This window comes from Prunus dulcis, chromosome 4 (genome assembly GCF_902201215.1).
Source record: "Prunus dulcis chromosome 4, ALMONDv2, whole genome shotgun sequence".
NCBI classification, from domain to species: Eukaryota; Viridiplantae; Streptophyta; class Magnoliopsida; order Rosales; family Rosaceae; genus Prunus; species Prunus dulcis.
The window spans coordinates 10970602-10988818 of NC_047653.1; the positions used below are offsets into that span (position 1 = coordinate 10970602).

General features: G+C 37.4%; 3 protein-coding genes across 6 annotated transcripts; 1 reads left to right on the forward strand and 2 right to left on the reverse strand.

Moving 5' to 3' along the window:
* Positions 1–995: 995 nt before the first annotated feature.
* LOC117626389 (uncharacterized GPI-anchored protein At1g61900-like) lies at positions 996–6222 on the reverse strand. Of its 2 annotated transcripts, none has more exons than XM_034358065.1 (8): positions 6009–6222; positions 5172–5303; positions 4023–4886; positions 2755–3000; positions 2640–2657; positions 2036–2176; positions 1841–1888; positions 996–1319 (listed from the first exon to the last, which is right to left on the reverse strand). In XM_034358065.1, the coding sequence occupies exons 2-8, from the start codon at positions 5203–5205 to the stop codon at positions 1246–1248; spliced, it is 1425 nt and encodes a 474-aa protein (XP_034213956.1). In that variant the 5' UTR covers positions 5206–5303; positions 6009–6222; the 3' UTR covers positions 996–1245. The 2 variants fall into 2 exon arrangements, with proteins under 2 accessions (XP_034213956.1, XP_034213957.1); XM_034358066.1 differs by having other exon boundaries at positions 1122–1319; positions 2640–2654; positions 6009–6209.
* Positions 6223–8386: 2164 nt separating this feature from the next.
* On the reverse strand, positions 8387–13614 carry LOC117626408 (uncharacterized GPI-anchored protein At1g61900-like). Of its 2 annotated transcripts, none has more exons than XM_034358085.1 (8): positions 13401–13614; positions 12564–12695; positions 11415–12278; positions 10147–10392; positions 10032–10049; positions 9428–9568; positions 9233–9280; positions 8387–8710 (listed from the first exon to the last, which is right to left on the reverse strand). In XM_034358085.1, the coding sequence occupies exons 2-8, from the start codon at positions 12595–12597 to the stop codon at positions 8637–8639; spliced, it is 1425 nt and encodes a 474-aa protein (XP_034213976.1). In that variant the 5' UTR covers positions 12598–12695; positions 13401–13614; the 3' UTR covers positions 8387–8636. The 2 variants fall into 2 exon arrangements, with proteins under 2 accessions (XP_034213976.1, XP_034213977.1); XM_034358086.1 differs by having other exon boundaries at positions 8513–8710; positions 10032–10046; positions 13401–13601.
* A 209-nt stretch (positions 13615–13823) lies between these two features.
* LOC117626017 lies at positions 13824–17197 on the forward strand. Of its 2 annotated transcripts, none has more exons than XM_034357640.1 (4): positions 13824–14028; positions 14818–15593; positions 15776–15965; positions 16833–17197. In XM_034357640.1, the coding sequence occupies exons 2-4, from the start codon at positions 14881–14883 to the stop codon at positions 17049–17051; spliced, it is 1122 nt and encodes a 373-aa protein (XP_034213531.1). In that variant the 5' UTR covers positions 13824–14028; positions 14818–14880; the 3' UTR covers positions 17052–17197. The 2 variants fall into 2 exon arrangements, with proteins under 2 accessions (XP_034213531.1, XP_034213530.1); XM_034357639.1 differs by having other exon boundaries at positions 13837–14028; positions 14832–15593.
* The last annotated feature ends 1020 nt before the right edge of the window (positions 17198–18217 follow it).

Consider the following 18217-nt stretch of genomic DNA (forward strand, 5'->3'; position numbering starts at 1 on the left):
ATCTTTTTGCTACGTATAAATCTATCCAACTTAGAAGAAGAGTGGACCTTTGAGATTCTAGTGTTCATGGCGGGAGCATTTCCACATCCAACACAGAGCACATCCCTACTTGGGATATTGTAAGTTTTATAAATATTTTCTTCTGCTTATATGGTGTCATACGGCCTCAGTGCTGCTGTCAGGTCTGTGAAATAACAACCCTCTATTTATCCTTCAAATTAATTGAATTATTTCAATCAATTATATGTTAAAAATAATTGCATTTGTTTACATAAATATAACATTGTGGCAGCGCGAGCGTTTCAGACGAACTGGGAGCAAGCAATCGAGAGAAAGCCAAGAGGGCCATGACTCTGGCTCTCAAGCTCTCTGGCTTTGTTGCTTTCGTTCTTGGTCTGGCACTGGCAATTGGCCACAATTTCTGGGCTGGCTTATTCAGTGGCAACCCAGAAGTAGTAAAAGAATTTGCATCCATGACACCTTTCGTTGCGGTTTCAGTGATAGTTGAACCTCTACAAGGTGTTGTTCTAGGTAAAAAAGAAGAACACAAATCGACATTTTCCATTAAACTCTGGTTACATTTTTCCTCTGCTCTTTTTCTTGAGCATGCATGAGAAATGATTTTTGGGGTTGTGGTCACAGGATGAGGGTGGCAAAAGTTGGCCTGCTATGTTAATCTGGCCACATATCCGGTTGGCGTGGCTATTTCCCGCCTTCTTGGGTTCAAGACCAAGCTACATGCTAAAGTGAGACATTTGTTATTTATATACCTAGCTAGTTGATTTGTTCTGTTTTATTTACTTGGTGTTTCATTATTTGATGTTTGTTCTTAACTTAATTATATTATGGTTTCAGGGGTTGTGGATTGGACTAATTTCTGGCATCACTTGTCAAACCAGCATAATTTTGCTCAACGCATTGTTCAAGAATTGGGGCCCTCGATCCGATATTACCCGACCTGATACCCGATAGACAATCTTTTCTGTTCCAACAAATAAGAAAAACAGTTATCTATCTTTGTTAAGGTTTTGCTTAGACTTAAGTCCATAAATCAGATCTCTATTTCGGTACAACGAGGAGCTCCTTCGACGTGCTTCGCATGCATGCATGCATGGTGCGTGTGCACGTTTGAAGAGAGAGAAAATAAAATGAGAACTGCTATACATTGTGGCTACTCAAAATCTACAAGGCAGTCCACACACAATGTCAATCTCCACAAGCCCCTAATTCAAACCGGCCCAACCCTCAGTACAACAAAGTGCACAAAACAAACAATGAAAAAACGGGTAACATAAATTCTAGCTCACCACCACGACAGCCTGCATCAAAACAGTGCTTTACAATGTTAGACATTTCACCTAGGGTGGAAAAAGTACTAAAGAAAGGGCAAAGAAGAAATGCGAATTCCGGAACTGCTAATGCATTCGAAAAGAAAAGATTGTGAAGAAACAACACAGGACTAATGCCAGCTTGAACAACACTATTTTCTTGAAACTCAATGCTGTAGTCTCTACATTAAATGAAAAATGATAAATCTGAATTCTGGTATGTCAAACAACTAGCACTGCTTCCATTTTCACAAAAACAAAAGGCTTCTTCCAAAAACTGAATTGATTTTCCCTTGGTTTGGCTAACATTTATTCCTTTGAAAGAACCCCGGATTTTGTAAATACCTCATTGCGTTAACTTCACAAAACAGGGCAGCTTTTGTTTTTGTTTTTTTTTTTCCAATGTCACGACGTTTGTCCATTTCTCTTTTTGACTTTGTTAAACACATTAAAATCAATGAAACGGAGAAAACTAACAAGAGCCAGAAATTTGAGAATCTAGAGGTACACACCAAGATTTTTAAAAGTCTCTGCCGTTGGTAGTGCAGGCAATGACATCTCTGCAAAACAATAGTAGTAGCCATGAGGTCATGGACTTCACATAAAACGGCAAATATTCTATAAATATAATCTCAGTAGTATCTGTCATATAGTATATATTATGAAGAAAAATGGCAACAACAGTTATGCTTTGACCAATCAGTTACCAGGTGCACAAAGGGACACCGATGAAATTGAGGAAGACGAAGGCCACGGTGCTGCAATGTTGTCGCTCAAATCACATATAAAGCTGATGCCTGTTATATTGTCAAAAATCACATCTGAAGGCAAGCTTTTAAGTAGACACCCTGCATTTGAGCAAAACCAAAATTATCAATTTAATAAGAATAATGATTACCAACTTCGCATGCAAGGGAATTCCTTTCATTTCCGTCAAGTAAATACAAGAGAACATGAAAACCAACCCCACACTCTAGAACACCTGGGATATGTACATTTAGGATGCATATACGTTAAACCACCTGAGCTAATTGACTCCCATTTAAGTAAGTCACACTATTAGCATTGTAACCAACATCATTATAAAGCATCCACAACGCAGTCCAAAGAAAATTTCCCAGAATACATTTTCAGTCACACATGAAGCACACAATGCTTTTAAGCATCAGGTATTCTTATATTTCTTGGAAAATAACTACCGGAACGAATACAGCTATACAGAATGCTACACAAGATTGGATATCAAATCATGGGAATGAATATAATGAATACATAAAGGAAACAGGAAAAAAAAAATTGAACATATCCTACCTTGTTGCCCATATGCTGCTTCAGTGCCCCCAGGGATCCAGAAAAAAAAAAAAATAGATCAGATATAGTAAAGGAAAAGAGGCAAAAAATTTGAATGACACAGCAGGATCAGTACCTTGAATGCTGAAGTCTTTCAAGTCAACATCACAAAGCTCATAAACATTTTCCATTACCCCGCCTTTCCTCAACATGGACCCAAACACTGTAGCACAGATTATAGCTTGTTTATTTGTAATCAACATTTGCTTTTGTATTCCAGAGATGTAAGTGTTTAATGAGCTACAGCAGGAAGGACTAGGGGCAGCAACATTGCGACATGCTTTAACTACTTCTGAAGGCTGCTTAAAATCCAAAGGACAAACTGCACAAGTGAGAATCATTTTCATGAGAAGAGATGTACACTACAAGACAAGTCCAAAAATACACCGCTTAAAGATGTAATCATCAAGTTGTACAAACCAAATAAAATGTGAATAGTTCACGTACTAGTTAAGCAAGCCAAATCTCAAACTTAAAAACTCCAGAGCAAAAGTGGGTAAACAAACAGAAAGGTTTATCATTTTTCTGTTCACAAAGCAGCACATCTTAATTTCTTGTTGCTCAGGAATTGAAGTGGATTTTTGTGTTCAACACTTTCCAGTTCCTGGGTTACAGTTAACAACTATAATACAAATGCTGGAATATTTACCAAAATTACAATACCGGAAAAAATATATATATTCGATGCCGCACTAATTCGTTAGAGCACATGATTTGGTAATTAGTGAATCAAGGTTGTGAAACTGTTGTTCAAAACACAACCAACTTCTAGAATTTTCATACAAGCATGGCATGATATTCAGCACTTTTATTTCTTGAGATATTTTCCATTACCGAACATTAATCACTGTAAAAGCATACATATAAATTAGGTTAAATAATTATTAGTGAAAAAGAACAAATGATTAAGTTACCCTATAAGATAGTTATGAAAATTAACATAACTCAAACACTTCATACTATAAAGAACTAAACGATAATGGTAATACTAGAGATGGGAATCCTTCATGGCCCATGAAAGGTTAGGCATGAAATTAATAGTATGGTTCATAAAAGAAAAGAAAGTACCAAATACTGTTTTTTTTTTTTTTTTTTTTAAAGTTTCCTTTTTCTTCAACCATCGACTCAAACAAATTGTCTTTTCTTTTTCTTTCTTGGCTCTTAAAATTTCAGATTTCAATAAATGGAGGAACCTTCTTACTGCATGAGTTGCTCTTTTGTATTCCTCATTTATTCATTTCCCACCAATAGGCAAGACAAAAAACTTAACACGAAATTAGATGCTCAAACCGCAGTTCCTAAAGTCTAAAATAAATTGGTCGTGTACATAATTTAACAGTGTACCTTTGTTAACTTTGCAGGCAGATAATATTCGAAATGCTGTATTTGCAGCATCTGACAAGAGTTTCCTCGAAAGATATGTAAAAACCACTCCTTTACAATCGCTTAGAGTATCAGTGTAGTTTAGCCCACCCACTAAATTTTTGTTCTCATTCATCATCAATTGTTTTCCTGAGATTTGACGTGCAGCATCCATGATTGCAAGCTGGCAGATTGGTCTGCAGCACTCTTTAAGAGGATCAACAGTTGTGCAGGCCTCCAGTAATCCACTTGTATTTACTGTTTTATCAAAGGTACTAATGTCCTTCACTGGACAGGACCCACCCGTAAGATTTGATGAATTTATGGAGCAAAGTGTAGCTATTGTACTGTTTGCACCCCTGCTGGCTAAGATACTGATGATATCTTTAAAACAGTCATTTGCGACTGAATTTTGCAAAACCAACTTATCAGGCTTGAAGCTATCGAGACCCCGGAAGATACGGATCAAACTACTAAACTGTGGGCAACATATTACATTTCCTACAAGTGCTGCTAGGGGTTGAGAACAATCAGATGCGGTTTTTTCCATTATACTTGATATAGTAGAGAAATTTACAGGACATTTCCCAGTTAAAACAGGCTCATATCTTGTCGGAAAAGTTGGGTACATTGGTGCCAAAGGATCATCTGCAGGTTTTGGGTAATGTGGAATAACAGCTGGTGATATTTCTATGGGATCAAAGAACCCAGTAGTAGGTGGATTAGCCAGGCCTAGCTCTGCCATTGAAGAAACATGACTTCGGTTAAATACTGTCTGCACTGCCACGACATCTTGAAAACTGGATAACCAGATAAAGAATAACAACAACTGACAGCACAAATAACCTGCAGCCACATATAAGCCTGTCTTCAGAAGTTGTGGCAAGGAATATAACTACAGAACCCATATATTGCAAGTTTAGATATGTTTAATGAAAAAAGGTACCAAAAGAATCAACTTAAGGGATACCTAAATGATACCTATCCTGCAGTCATAATACCACTACACTAGGGAACGGGACCTTGATGAATCACCACATATTAAGTACTATGAATTCACAATACCCATTTTTTTGCTTCTTCCTACTATAGAAACCCTATGCAAGCTAGCTATAATAAATACAAACTTACCCTTATGATGAATAACAGTCTGAAAACAGTCCATAACTCCCAAAGCCCTCGGGTACCATTGAGATTTACGTAAGTAAATGGTACTTTAGTTGGTGATAGGCCCAAAAATTGCTCGCGCCAATGCAGCAATACCTATGAAACCATCAAGATCAGCAAATACACAAGGAAAAGTCATTAACTCATATCGAGTGCAGATGAAAAGACATAAATGTACTACCAACATAATTTTGTTTTTTTTGGATGGATAATTTTCTTAGAATATATATATACATAATCCACCCGTTACAGAATTCATAATCACAAACCCAAATAGATACAAACTTGCACTCGCAAATAGGCCTAATACTGGTTGGTGTGTCTAGTAGTGTGACCATGTTCTTCAATTCTTCAGAAACCAAAGAACTCAAGCATACCACCATACATTTTCATTTCTCTGACAAGAAGCCAATGATAAACCGCAAAAATCGAAAATTATATATATATAATTTTAATTTTTTTTTTAAAAAGGAAGCTAGAAAACTGAAAATCCAGAGAGAAGGGAAGCTAAAAGAACTCATGACAGCTCACAACACCAATTGAAAATTTAATCTTTTACCCTCCTTTTGGGAATCAGGAAAGGAAGGAAAAGTAAAGGAACCAAATCCATTAACAAATCTGAAATTTCACATTTGTTTTAATCTTAGAAAAATGAAAAGAAAAGGAAAACTTTAACTACCAATAACAAGTTGCACCTTTTTCCCTGTATTTTTCCACACTTTCTCAGCCACCAAACAGCAGATAATTACAGATATACAAGCAAATAACGAAAAAAAATACCCAAAAGAAACAGAAAAGTACCTGAAGATGTTGAAGCCATTGAACATAGTTTTCAGTAAGAAATTGAACGGTTTTCGAGGTTCGCGAACCTGAACCCGATCAAACCCGTATGGTTTTCAGGTCGATGGAATCGGGTCAATTTGGATACCCGAAATCTGAGCTGAGCTGAGATGGTGAACTGATCACTCGGACTGTGTTTTCAGTAACTGCTTTTGAGGTTGGATGTAGTGGACGACAGCGGTCTCGACCTTTTGCCTTTTTTGACTTCTACGGTTCTACACATTTGACCCGGGTTTCGGGTTTCGGGTTTCGGGTTTCGGGCCCTTCAAGCTGTGCAGTTCAAGGCCCAGGACGTGGTCAAGGCCTATCCGGGTCGCCCGACAATCAAATCGGTGTATTTATGGACCAACCATCCAAACGGTGCGTTTTGTGATGCATAGCCTGCGAGGGTTTGGGGGGTTTATATCTTTCTACAGCATCTCACCCTCTCTCTCTCCGTCTCAAATTATCAAAATTCCATTTCTTCACTGAGAAATGCGTTGATTTCGATCAATGGATCATGAAGCGATTTAATTTTGATTTGGGTTTGGCTTCAATGAATTGATTCTTACAAGTTCCAGCAACAGCTCTATTCATATCTCTCTTCCAGGTTTTTTCTGTTTCTCTTCCGACATTTTTACTTTTTTTTTATATTAGAAAATAGTTTATGTGCATACACAAAGGGGTTAGCTCTTGGCTACCTATCTTCTAAATTTATGACTCTGGGCTATTGGCCACGGTTGATGGGTTAGCTCTTGGCTCCCTTAGTAGCTTAGGTAGGGAGTTCTCTTGGCTAGACCACACCCCCTTAGGTTGGGAAGATCTTGCCGCCATTCACCAGCCACCGAGTTGGGCTTGCAATATTCATTTATGTGTTGCCGAGCATCTTCTTCCAAGTTAATACTCATGATTTTGTTTTCAACCCCAAACTGACATTCCTCCATATCTAGAATTGTTTAGAAGATCCTTTCGTCACAAATGAGCATTAGTACTTTCAACAAATACAAAGAGGATCCTCTGTGGATCCCTAACTAAGCTTTGGAGCCACACTAACTGGAAAATTACAAAACCAGATACAAAAGTTGTGAAGTTGATGATCAAAATTAGCCAACTCATCTGCTACCATATTTGCTTCACGAAACACATGACTAATTTGAATTACTTGAAAATCCGCCAATAGAATATCTATAACAAGCGAAAACAAGCGCCGAGGGGATGTTGATCACCCTCTAACAAATTGATTAAAATTTGCGAATCCCCTTCAAAGCATAAGCAAGATCATCCTAGCCTTTTAGCCCAAATAAGTCCATTCTTTAGGTTTTTTTCAGGTATATCTTTAGAACTTGTTGCACTGATCAACTTTGTATCTTTTTGCTACGTATAAATCTATCCAACTTAGAAGAAGAGTGGACCTTTGAGATTCTAGTGTTCATGGCGGGAGCATTTCCACATCCAACACAGAGCACATCCCTACTTGGGATATTGTAAGTTTTATAAATATTTTCTTCTGCTTATATGGTGTCATACGGCCTCAGTGCTGCTGTCAGGTCTGTGAAATAACAACCCTCTATTTATCCTTCAAATTAATTGAATTATTTCAATCAATTATATGTTAAAAATAATTGCATTTGTTTACATAAATATAACATTGTGGCAGCGCGAGCGTTTCAGACGAACTGGGAGCAAGCAATCGAGAGAAAGCCAAGAGGGCCATGACTCTGGCTCTCAAGCTCTCTGGCTTTGTTGCTTTCGTTCTTGGTCTGGCACTGGCAATTGGCCACAATTTCTGGGCTGGCTTATTCAGTGGCAACCCAGAAGTAGTAAAAGAATTTGCATCCATGACACCTTTCGTTGCGGTTTCAGTGATAGTTGAACCTCTACAAGGTGTTGTTCTAGGTAAAAAAGAAGAACACAAATCGACATTTTCCATTAAACTCTGGTTACATTTTTCCTCTGCTCTTTTTCTTGAGCATGCATGAGAAATGATTTTTGGGGTTGTGGTCACAGGATGAGGGTGGCAAAAGTTGGCCTGCTATGTTAATCTGGCCACATATCCGGTTGGCGTGGCTATTTCCCGCCTTCTTGGGTTCAAGACCAAGCTACATGCTAAAGTGAGACATTTGTTATTTATATACCTAGCTAGTTGATTTGTTCTGTTTTATTTACTTGGTGTTTCATTATTTGATGTTTGTTCTTAACTTAATTATATTATGGTTTCAGGGGTTGTGGATTGGACTAATTTCTGGCATCACTTGTCAAACCAGCATAATTTTGCTCAACGCATTGTTCAAGAATTGGGGCCCTCGATCCGATATTACCCGACCTGATACCCGATAGACAATCTTTTCTGTTCCAACAAATAAGAAAAACAGTTATCTATCTTTGTTAAGGTTTTGCTTAGACTTAAGTCCATAAATCAGATCTCTATTTCGGTACAACGAGGAGCTCCTTCGACGTGCTTCGCATGCATGCATGCATGGTGCGTGTGCACGTTTGAAGAGAGAGAAAATAAAATGAGAACTGCTATACATTGTGGCTACTCAAAATCTACAAGGCAGTCCACACACAATGTCAATCTCCACAAGCCCCTAATTCAAACCGGCCCAACCCTCAGTACAACAAAGTGCACAAAACAAACAATGAAAAAACGGGTAACATAAATTCTAGCTCACCACCACGACAGCCTGCATCAAAACAGTGCTTTACAATGTTAGACATTTCACCTAGGGTGGAAAAAGTACTAAAGAAAGGGCAAAGAAGAAATGCGAATTCCGGAACTGCTAATGCATTCGAAAAGAAAAGATTGTGAAGAAACAACACAGGACTAATGCCAGCTTGAACAACACTATTTTCTTGAAACTCAATGCTGTAGTCTCTACATTAAATGAAAAATGATAAATCTGAATTCTGGTATGTCAAACAACTAGCACTGCTTCCATTTTCACAAAAACAAAAGGCTTCTTCCAAAAACTGAATTGATTTTCCCTTGGTTTGGCTAACATTTATTCCTTTGAAAGAACCCCGGATTTTGTAAATACCTCATTGCGTTAACTTCACAAAACAGGGCAGCTTTTGTTTTTGTTTTTTTTTTTTCCAATGTCACGACGTTTGTCCATTTCTCTTTTTGACTTTGTTAAACACATTAAAATCAATGAAACGGAGAAAACTAACAAGAGCCAGAAATTTGAGAATCTAGAGGTACACACCAAGATTTTTAAAAGTCTCTGCCGTTGGTAGTGCAGGCAATGACATCTCTGCAAAACAATAGTAGTAGCCATGAGGTCATGGACTTCACATAAAACGGCAAATATTCTATAAATATAATCTCAGTAGTATCTGTCATATAGTATATATTATGAAGAAAAATGGCAACAACAGTTATGCTTTGACCAATCAGTTACCAGGTGCACAAAGGGACACCGATGAAATTGAGGAAGACGAAGGCCACGGTGCTGCAATGTTGTCGCTCAAATCACATATAAAGCTGATGCCTGTTATATTGTCAAAAATCACATCTGAAGGCAAGCTTTTAAGTAGACACCCTGCATTTGAGCAAAACCAAAATTATCAATTTAATAAGAATAATGATTACCAACTTCGCATGCAAGGGAATTCCTTTCATTTCCGTCAAGTAAATACAAGAGAACATGAAAACCAACCCCACACTCTAGAACACCTGGGATATGTACATTTAGGATGCATATACGTTAAACCACCTGAGCTAATTGACTCCCATTTAAGTAAGTCACACTATTAGCATTGTAACCAACATCATTATAAAGCATCCACAACGCAGTCCAAAGAAAATTTCCCAGAATACATTTTCAGTCACACATGAAGCACACAATGCTTTTAAGCATCAGGTATTCTTATATTTCTTGGAAAATAACTACCGGAACGAATACAGCTATACAGAATGCTACACAAGATTGGATATCAAATCATGGGAATGAATATAATGAATACATAAAGGAAACAGGAAAAAAAAAATTGAACATATCCTACCTTGTTGCCCATATGCTGCTTCAGTGCCCCCAGGGATCCAGAAAAAAAAAAAAATAGATCAGATATAGTAAAGGAAAAGAGGCAAAAAATTTGAATGACACAGCAGGATCAGTACCTTGAATGCTGAAGTCTTTCAAGTCAACATCACAAAGCTCATAAACATTTTCCATTACCCCGCCTTTCCTCAACATGGACCCAAACACTGTAGCACAGATTATAGCTTGTTTATTTGTAATCAACATTTGCTTTTGTATTCCAGAGATGTAAGTGTTTAATGAGCTACAGCAGGAAGGACTAGGGGCAGCAACATTGCGACATGCTTTAACTACTTCTGAAGGCTGCTTAAAATCCAAAGGACAAACTGCACAAGTGAGAATCATTTTCATGAGAAGAGATGTACACTACAAGACAAGTCCAAAAATACACCGCTTAAAGATGTAATCATCAAGTTGTACAAACCAAATAAAATGTGAATAGTTCACGTACTAGTTAAGCAAGCCAAATCTCAAACTTAAAAACTCCAGAGCAAAAGTGGGTAAACAAACAGAAAGGTTTATCATTTTTCTGTTCACAAAGCAGCACATCTTAATTTCTTGTTGCTCAGGAATTGAAGTGGATTTTTGTGTTCAACACTTTCCAGTTCCTGGGTTACAGTTAACAACTATAATACAAATGCTGGAATATTTACCAAAATTACAATACCGGAAAAAATATATATATTCGATGCCGCACTAATTCGTTAGAGCACATGATTTGGTAATTAGTGAATCAAGGTTGTGAAACTGTTGTTCAAAACACAACCAACTTCTAGAATTTTCATACAAGCATGGCATGATATTCAGCACTTTTATTTCTTGAGATATTTTCCATTACCGAACATTAATCACTGTAAAAGCATACATATAAATTAGGTTAAATAATTATTAGTGAAAAAGAACAAATGATTAAGTTACCCTATAAGATAGTTATGAAAATTAACATAACTCAAACACTTCATACTATAAAGAACTAAACGATAATGGTAATACTAGAGATGGGAATCCTTCATGGCCCATGAAAGGTTAGGCATGAAATTAATAGTATGGTTCATAAAAGAAAAGAAAGTACCAAATACTGTTTTTTTTTTTTTTTTTTTTAAAGTTTCCTTTTTCTTCAACCATCGACTCAAACAAATTGTCTTTTCTTTTTCTTTCTTGGCTCTTAAAATTTCAGATTTCAATAAATGGAGGAACCTTCTTACTGCATGAGTTGCTCTTTTGTATTCCTCATTTATTCATTTCCCACCAATAGGCAAGACAAAAAACTTAACACGAAATTAGATGCTCAAACCGCAGTTCCTAAAGTCTAAAATAAATTGGTCGTGTACATAATTTAACAGTGTACCTTTGTTAACTTTGCAGGCAGATAATATTCGAAATGCTGTATTTGCAGCATCTGACAAGAGTTTCCTCGAAAGATATGTAAAAACCACTCCTTTACAATCGCTTAGAGTATCAGTGTAGTTTAGCCCACCCACTAAATTTTTGTTCTCATTCATCATCAATTGTTTTCCTGAGATTTGACGTGCAGCATCCATGATTGCAAGCTGGCAGATTGGTCTGCAGCACTCTTTAAGAGGATCAACAGTTGTGCAGGCCTCCAGTAATCCACTTGTATTTACTGTTTTATCAAAGGTACTAATGTCCTTCACTGGACAGGACCCACCCGTAAGATTTGATGAATTTATGGAGCAAAGTGTAGCTATTGTACTGTTTGCACCCCTGCTGGCTAAGATACTGATGATATCTTTAAAACAGTCATTTGCGACTGAATTTTGCAAAACCAACTTATCAGGCTTGAAGCTATCGAGACCCCGGAAGATACGGATCAAACTACTAAACTGTGGGCAACATATTACATTTCCTACAAGTGCTGCTAGGGGTTGAGAACAATCAGATGCGGTTTTTTCCATTATACTTGATATAGTAGAGAAATTTACAGGACATTTCCCAGTTAAAACAGGCTCATATCTTGTCGGAAAAGTTGGGTACATTGGTGCCAAAGGATCATCTGCAGGTTTTGGGTAATGTGGAATAACAGCTGGTGATATTTCTATGGGATCAAAGAACCCAGTAGTAGGTGGATTAGCCAGGCCTAGCTCTGCCATTGAAGAAACATGACTTCGGTTAAATACTGTCTGCACTGCCACGACATCTTGAAAACTGGATAACCAGATAAAGAATAACAACAACTGACAGCACAAATAACCTGCAGCCACATATAAGCCTGTCTTCAGAAGTTGTGGCAAGGAATATAACTACAGAACCCATATATTGCAAGTTTAGATATGTTTAATGAAAAAAGGTACCAAAAGAATCAACTTAAGGGATACCTAAATGATACCTATCCTGCAGTCATAATACCACTACACTAGGGAACGGGACCTTGATGAATCACCACATATTAAGTACTATGAATTCACAATACCCATTTTTTTGCTTCTTCCTACTATAGAAACCCTATGCAAGCTAGCTATAATAAATACAAACTTACCCTTATGATGAATAACAGTCTGAAAACAGTCCATAACTCCCAAAGCCCTCGGGTACCATTGAGATTTACGTAAGTAAATGGTACTTTAGTTGGTGATAGGCCCAAAAATTGCTCGCGCCAATGCAGCAATACCTATGAAACCATCAAGATCAGCAAATACACAAGGAAAAGTCATTAACTCATATCGAGTGCAGATGAAAAGACATAAATGTACTACCAACATAATTTTGTTTTTTTTGGATGGATAATTTTCTTAGAATATATATATACATAATCCACCCGTTACAGAATTCATAATCACAAACCCAAATAGATACAAACTTGCACTCGCAAATAGGCCTAATACTGGTTGGTGTGTCTAGTAGTGTGACCATGTTCTTCAATTCTTCAGAAACCAAAGAACTCAAGCATACCACCATACATTTTCATTTCTCTGACAAGAAGCCAATGATAAACCGCAAAAATCGAAAATTATATATATATAATTTTAATTTTTTTTTTAAAAAGGAAGCTAGAAAACTGAAAATCCAGAGAGAAGGGAAGCTAAAAGAACTCATGACAGCTCACAACACCAATTGAAAATTTAATCTTTTACCCTCCTTTTGGGAATCAGGAAAGGAAGGAAAAGTAAAGGAACCAAATCCATTAACAAATCTGAAATTTCACATTTGTTTTAATCTTAGAAAAATGAAAAGAAAAGGAAAACTTTAACTACCAATAACAAGTTGCACCTTTTTCCCTGTATTTTTCCACACTTTCTCAGCCACCAAACAGCAGATAATTACAGATATACAAGCAAATAACGAAAAAAAATACCCAAAAGAAACAGAAAAGTACCTGAAGATGTTGAAGCCATTGAACATAGTTTTCAGTAAGAAATTGAACGGTTTTCGAGGTTCGCGAACCTGAACCCGATCAAACCCGTATGGTTTTCAGGTCGATGGAATCGGGTCAATTTGGATACCCGAAATCTGAGCTGAGCTGAGATGGTGAACTGATCACTCGGACTGTGTTTTCAGTAACTGCTTTTGAGGTTGGATGTAGTGGACGACAGCGGTCTCGACCTTTTGCCTTTTTTGACTTCTACGGTTCTACACATTTGACCCGGGTTTCGGGTTTCGGGTTTCGGGTTTCGGGCCCTTCAAGCTGTGCAGTTCAAGGCCCAGGACGTGGTCAAGGCCTATCCGGGTCGCCCGACAATCAAATCGGTGTATTTATGGACCAACCATCCAAACGGTGCGTTTTGTGATGCATAGCCTGCGAGGGTTTGGGGGGTTTATATCTTTCTACAGCATCTCACCCTCTCTCTCTCCGTCTCAAATTATCAAAATTCCATTTCTTCACTGAGAAATGCGTTGATTTCGATCAATGGATCATGAAGCGATTTAATTTTGATTTGGGTTTGGCTTCAATGAATTGATTCTTACAAGTTCCAGCAACAGCTCTATTCATATCTCTCTTCCAGGTTTTTTCTGTTTCTCTTCCGACATTTTTACTTTTTTTTTATATTAGAAAATAGTTTATGTGCATACACAAAGGGGTATGCATATTTCGTTATGTTATTGCGGTTTTCATGTTTGGGTTTCTTAGAAAATGTTTGTTCTGCGTCGATGAACTGCAATTCAATTTTTGTGTGCGCTTTTGTTTGGTACTGGCAAAATGGAAAGACTCAAGTTAATTTCTTTACCAAAAGTTAGGAATTTGTTTCCAATCCATCAATTTATAAGAGCAGCTTCTGAGATGATATTCAAATGCTGTTATATTTTACCGCATCCAGATTCAAGGTTCTGAACTTCGAAAGTCAAGTTCCCAAAGTTTATGTGTGCACTTGTGCTTCTCTATACAGATGCATATATCTTTTCTTTTTTATGTTATAATGCTTTGTTTGGTCTATGGGCAAATGGGTTTATTGGTTGTGAAGTGAGCAACTAATTACCCTCACTCAAATGAGGGGAATTCATTATATGTTCTTTTAGCAGAATTGGGGACTAGTTACCCTCACTCAAATGGGTTTATTTAGACGTTCTTCTCTTTCTTGCATCTCTTTTGCTATCAGATCAAGATTTGGGGTTTTGAATTAGTAAAGTTTCCAAATTTGGTGTGTGTCTGTGTGGTGTGTGTCTGTGTGTCTGTGTCTGTGTCTGTGTCTGTCTGTCTGTCTGTCTGTCTGTCTGTCTGTATATTGAACTTAATTGAGTTGAGGAATTGCATTAGGTCTATCGTGGATGCTCAAGAGGTTTATTTATGATTTTAGGATATTCTGTACAGGTGGTGTGGCACAGTAGATTTCTTCCTTGGCAAAAATACTGCGGCGGCTATGCAGAATCTTCACCGTGTTATATCCCGTCTTTCCTCAACTTCACTTGGCACAAGCACGAGCGCAGCAAAGTTTCTGAGAGAGAAAAGTAAACCCACTTTGGGAAACAATGATGTGCTTTCATTGAAGAATGGTACTGAAGCTTCTCAATTTATCACCTCCCGTTTTTTTTCTTTCAAATCTGGAGGTGATGGTGAAAATAATGGCAAAGATACATTTAGCAATAATGCATCCGATGATTTGGGTTGGGATTCTTTATCCGCATGGTCGACTGGATTGACCAAGGAGCATTTTGATGGGGAGGTGGCTGGCAGACCGAAAAGTGGAGATGACACATCCCAATCTTCAGTCATCTCTGGTCTGCAAGAGATTGAAGATAGAATAAAGGAACTGGAGGAAGAGAACCGGAAAAGTAAGCGGTTTGTGGATGGATGGGGAGAGAGATTAAAAGAGGTAAGTGCACTTTTGAAGCAAGTGCGTGAGCCGGGTGCAAGGGGGTCTTATCTCAAGGACTCAGAAAAGGCTGAGATGTATCGGTTGCACCAGGAAAATCCTGAGGTTTACACTGTTGAGCGGCTGGCCAAGGATTATAGAATTATGAGGCAGAGAGTGCATGCCATTCTTTGGCTCAAGGAGCTGGAGGAAGAAGAGGAAAAAAAGCTTGGTCGTCCTTTAGATGATTCTGTTGAGCTCCTGCTTGACACCTGTCCTGAGTAAGATATCAATTTGGAAGCATTACTTCTTTGACAGTAAAGGTTTCTTGACGTGTTAATTGTAGTTGCAATTATCTTTATTAGTGATTTCACTTCTGCTTTATGCATTGGCTAGTGGTGCATAGCTGATTTAATAGCCACCTTGTATTTCTCATAGTGCCCGAATATTTTCCTCTTTTCAGATTTTTCAATTCTCATGACCGTGAATTCCATGTCGCTTCCCTTCCTTACAAACCTGACTTCAAGGTTATGCCAGAGGGTTGGGATGGTACCACCAGAGATTTGGACGAAGTCCATTATGAGATCTCCATGAAAGAAGATGAAATGCTTTATCAAGAATTTGTCCAGAGGATGAACTTCAACAAAAAGAAAGTAAGTTCCATAAGCCTCACATTTCCATGAGAGAGAGAGAGTCCAGCGTTGAAAATAATAAAAATAAAATTTAGCTAGTTCTGTATTACAAAGTATTACTGCTATATTTGTCGAGTCTTAAAGTGACAGATTAGGTGAGTCTTAACTGGTGATGTTGGTTGACAATTAGGTAACTGAAGTTAAGTGCCATGCCCAGTTGGGTCTTTACAGCTTTTGATTGTTTACCGTATGGGTTTGCCTGTGGTTCCACTTTCTGGTTATTGGAGTTGAATTTAGTGGGATATTGGTTGAGTCTTAACTGATGATGTGGGTTGACAGATAAGGTGATTGAAGTTTAAATGCCATGTGCGATTGGGTGTTTGCAGCTTTTGATTGTTTGTGCTGTGGATTTGTCTATGATTCCACTTTCTGGTTCTTAGGAGATGAATTTAGTGGGATATTGGTTATCAAGTGAGTACGGGGTGGTATTTTGCCAAACAGAAAAGAATGGCCACTGGTAAGGTAAAGGAGCTTGGGAATTTTTGGACACTCTGGTTCTATTGACTCGCCAAATGTGGGGTGGTATTTTGCCAAACTGAAAAGAATGGCCACTGGTAAGGTAAAGGAGCAGGGGAATTTTTGGACACTCAGGTTCTATTGACTCGCCAAATGAAAGAGGCTGTGCTGCTTGTCTTTGCTCCACTTTCTTTGCCATTAAAGACTGGTGTTGATAACCAAGGTTTTGCATAGGGTGATTCGAGTCTTTTTTTCTCTGTCTACGTTCTGCCCACTGAGCTGCAGATTGACTCTGCAGTTTTGTAATGTACCTCCATATTTTCTGTTCACGCTTTCTTTGGCCCTTTAACTGATGGTTTCACTTGTGTGTAGATGAAAGGGGAGGTTTTCTGCCACAAGCATAGTCGTCGTCGTACTTCGGATGGGTGGAACTTTACAGTGGAGAAACTAGGACCCAGAGGAAAGCGTGGAGGTGGTGGTGGCTGGAAGTTTGTAAGCCTGCCAGATGGTTCCAGCCGACCACTGAATGAAATGGAGAAAATGTACGTGAAGCGAGAAACACCCTGCCGCAGACGCAAGATCCTTCCCTGATCATGAAGTCTTTTGTTATTGAGTTAGATGTTACTTATAAGAATATTTGTAGTAGTTGCAAATTGTGTGTTCTGCTCCATCTGCATTTCTACCATTGTTAATCATAGACCTTTTTATCAGATTTTTGGCATTGTATCTTTTGCTTAGGTTTATGGTTCAGCAACCTCTTTCCTTCCCACTACAACTGATTCACTAATAATAATCACGGAGCGATATCTTTAGAGCAACTCCAACCGATATGTTAAAAGTGCCACATAAACATTTAACGGCTAGAAATAATATCTCACATTACTCTAACCGATGTGTCAAAGCTGATGTGGAATGAAGGTTGAAGGTTGAGATGTTATTTTTAACATCTCAAAAGCAAGATGTCAAATTAATATTTTATTATTTTTTCTTTTCTTTTCTTTTTAATTAAAAATAAATCAACACTAAAATGTAATAAAATAATAATTTAATTTGACATATCGGGTGGAGTGTAAAGCTGTGTAAGATGTCAAATTGCCACATCAACTATCAAATTTAAATTTAATGTTTGATATTTGACATTCCCCTTGGAGATGCTCTACATATCAAAAAGTTTGATGTCAAATATTATTTTAATATTTTCTTTTTAGTCATGAACCCTAATATCATTTACTCTGTTTTAAAAATTTCTGCATCATATGGGCCTTATTTATTTTTAAAAATATAATATAAAAAATATGATATTTGGGATTTCGAGTGGAGTTAAATTTTTTCCAAAATGTCAAATTGTCACATAAGCCATCAAATTCAAATTTAACATTTTGCATTTCACATCTCCCTCGGAGATACTCTAACTAATTACATTACTTTTAACTCTTATTGATAGCCAAGTTTACTGTGGTTGTGTTAACCTAGAAATAACTTGATTTTTCTAGACTCTCTCTCATCACCTCTCTTTCCTCTGTTTTTTTTTTTTTTAAAATTAAAAAAAAAAATCATGAGTCCGTCACATGTAAAACACTTGTAGCTCAATGTCATGTTAGTAGCCGTTGGTTGATCTAAAATTCAAAAGTTATTCCTATATCCCAAATGTTAATTATTCGAATCATCATTATCCAGTTTTTACAAAAGTAAATATTATTTTATAAAATATAATTATTTTTCTTTTTCGGACAAATAATAGAATATATATACAAGAT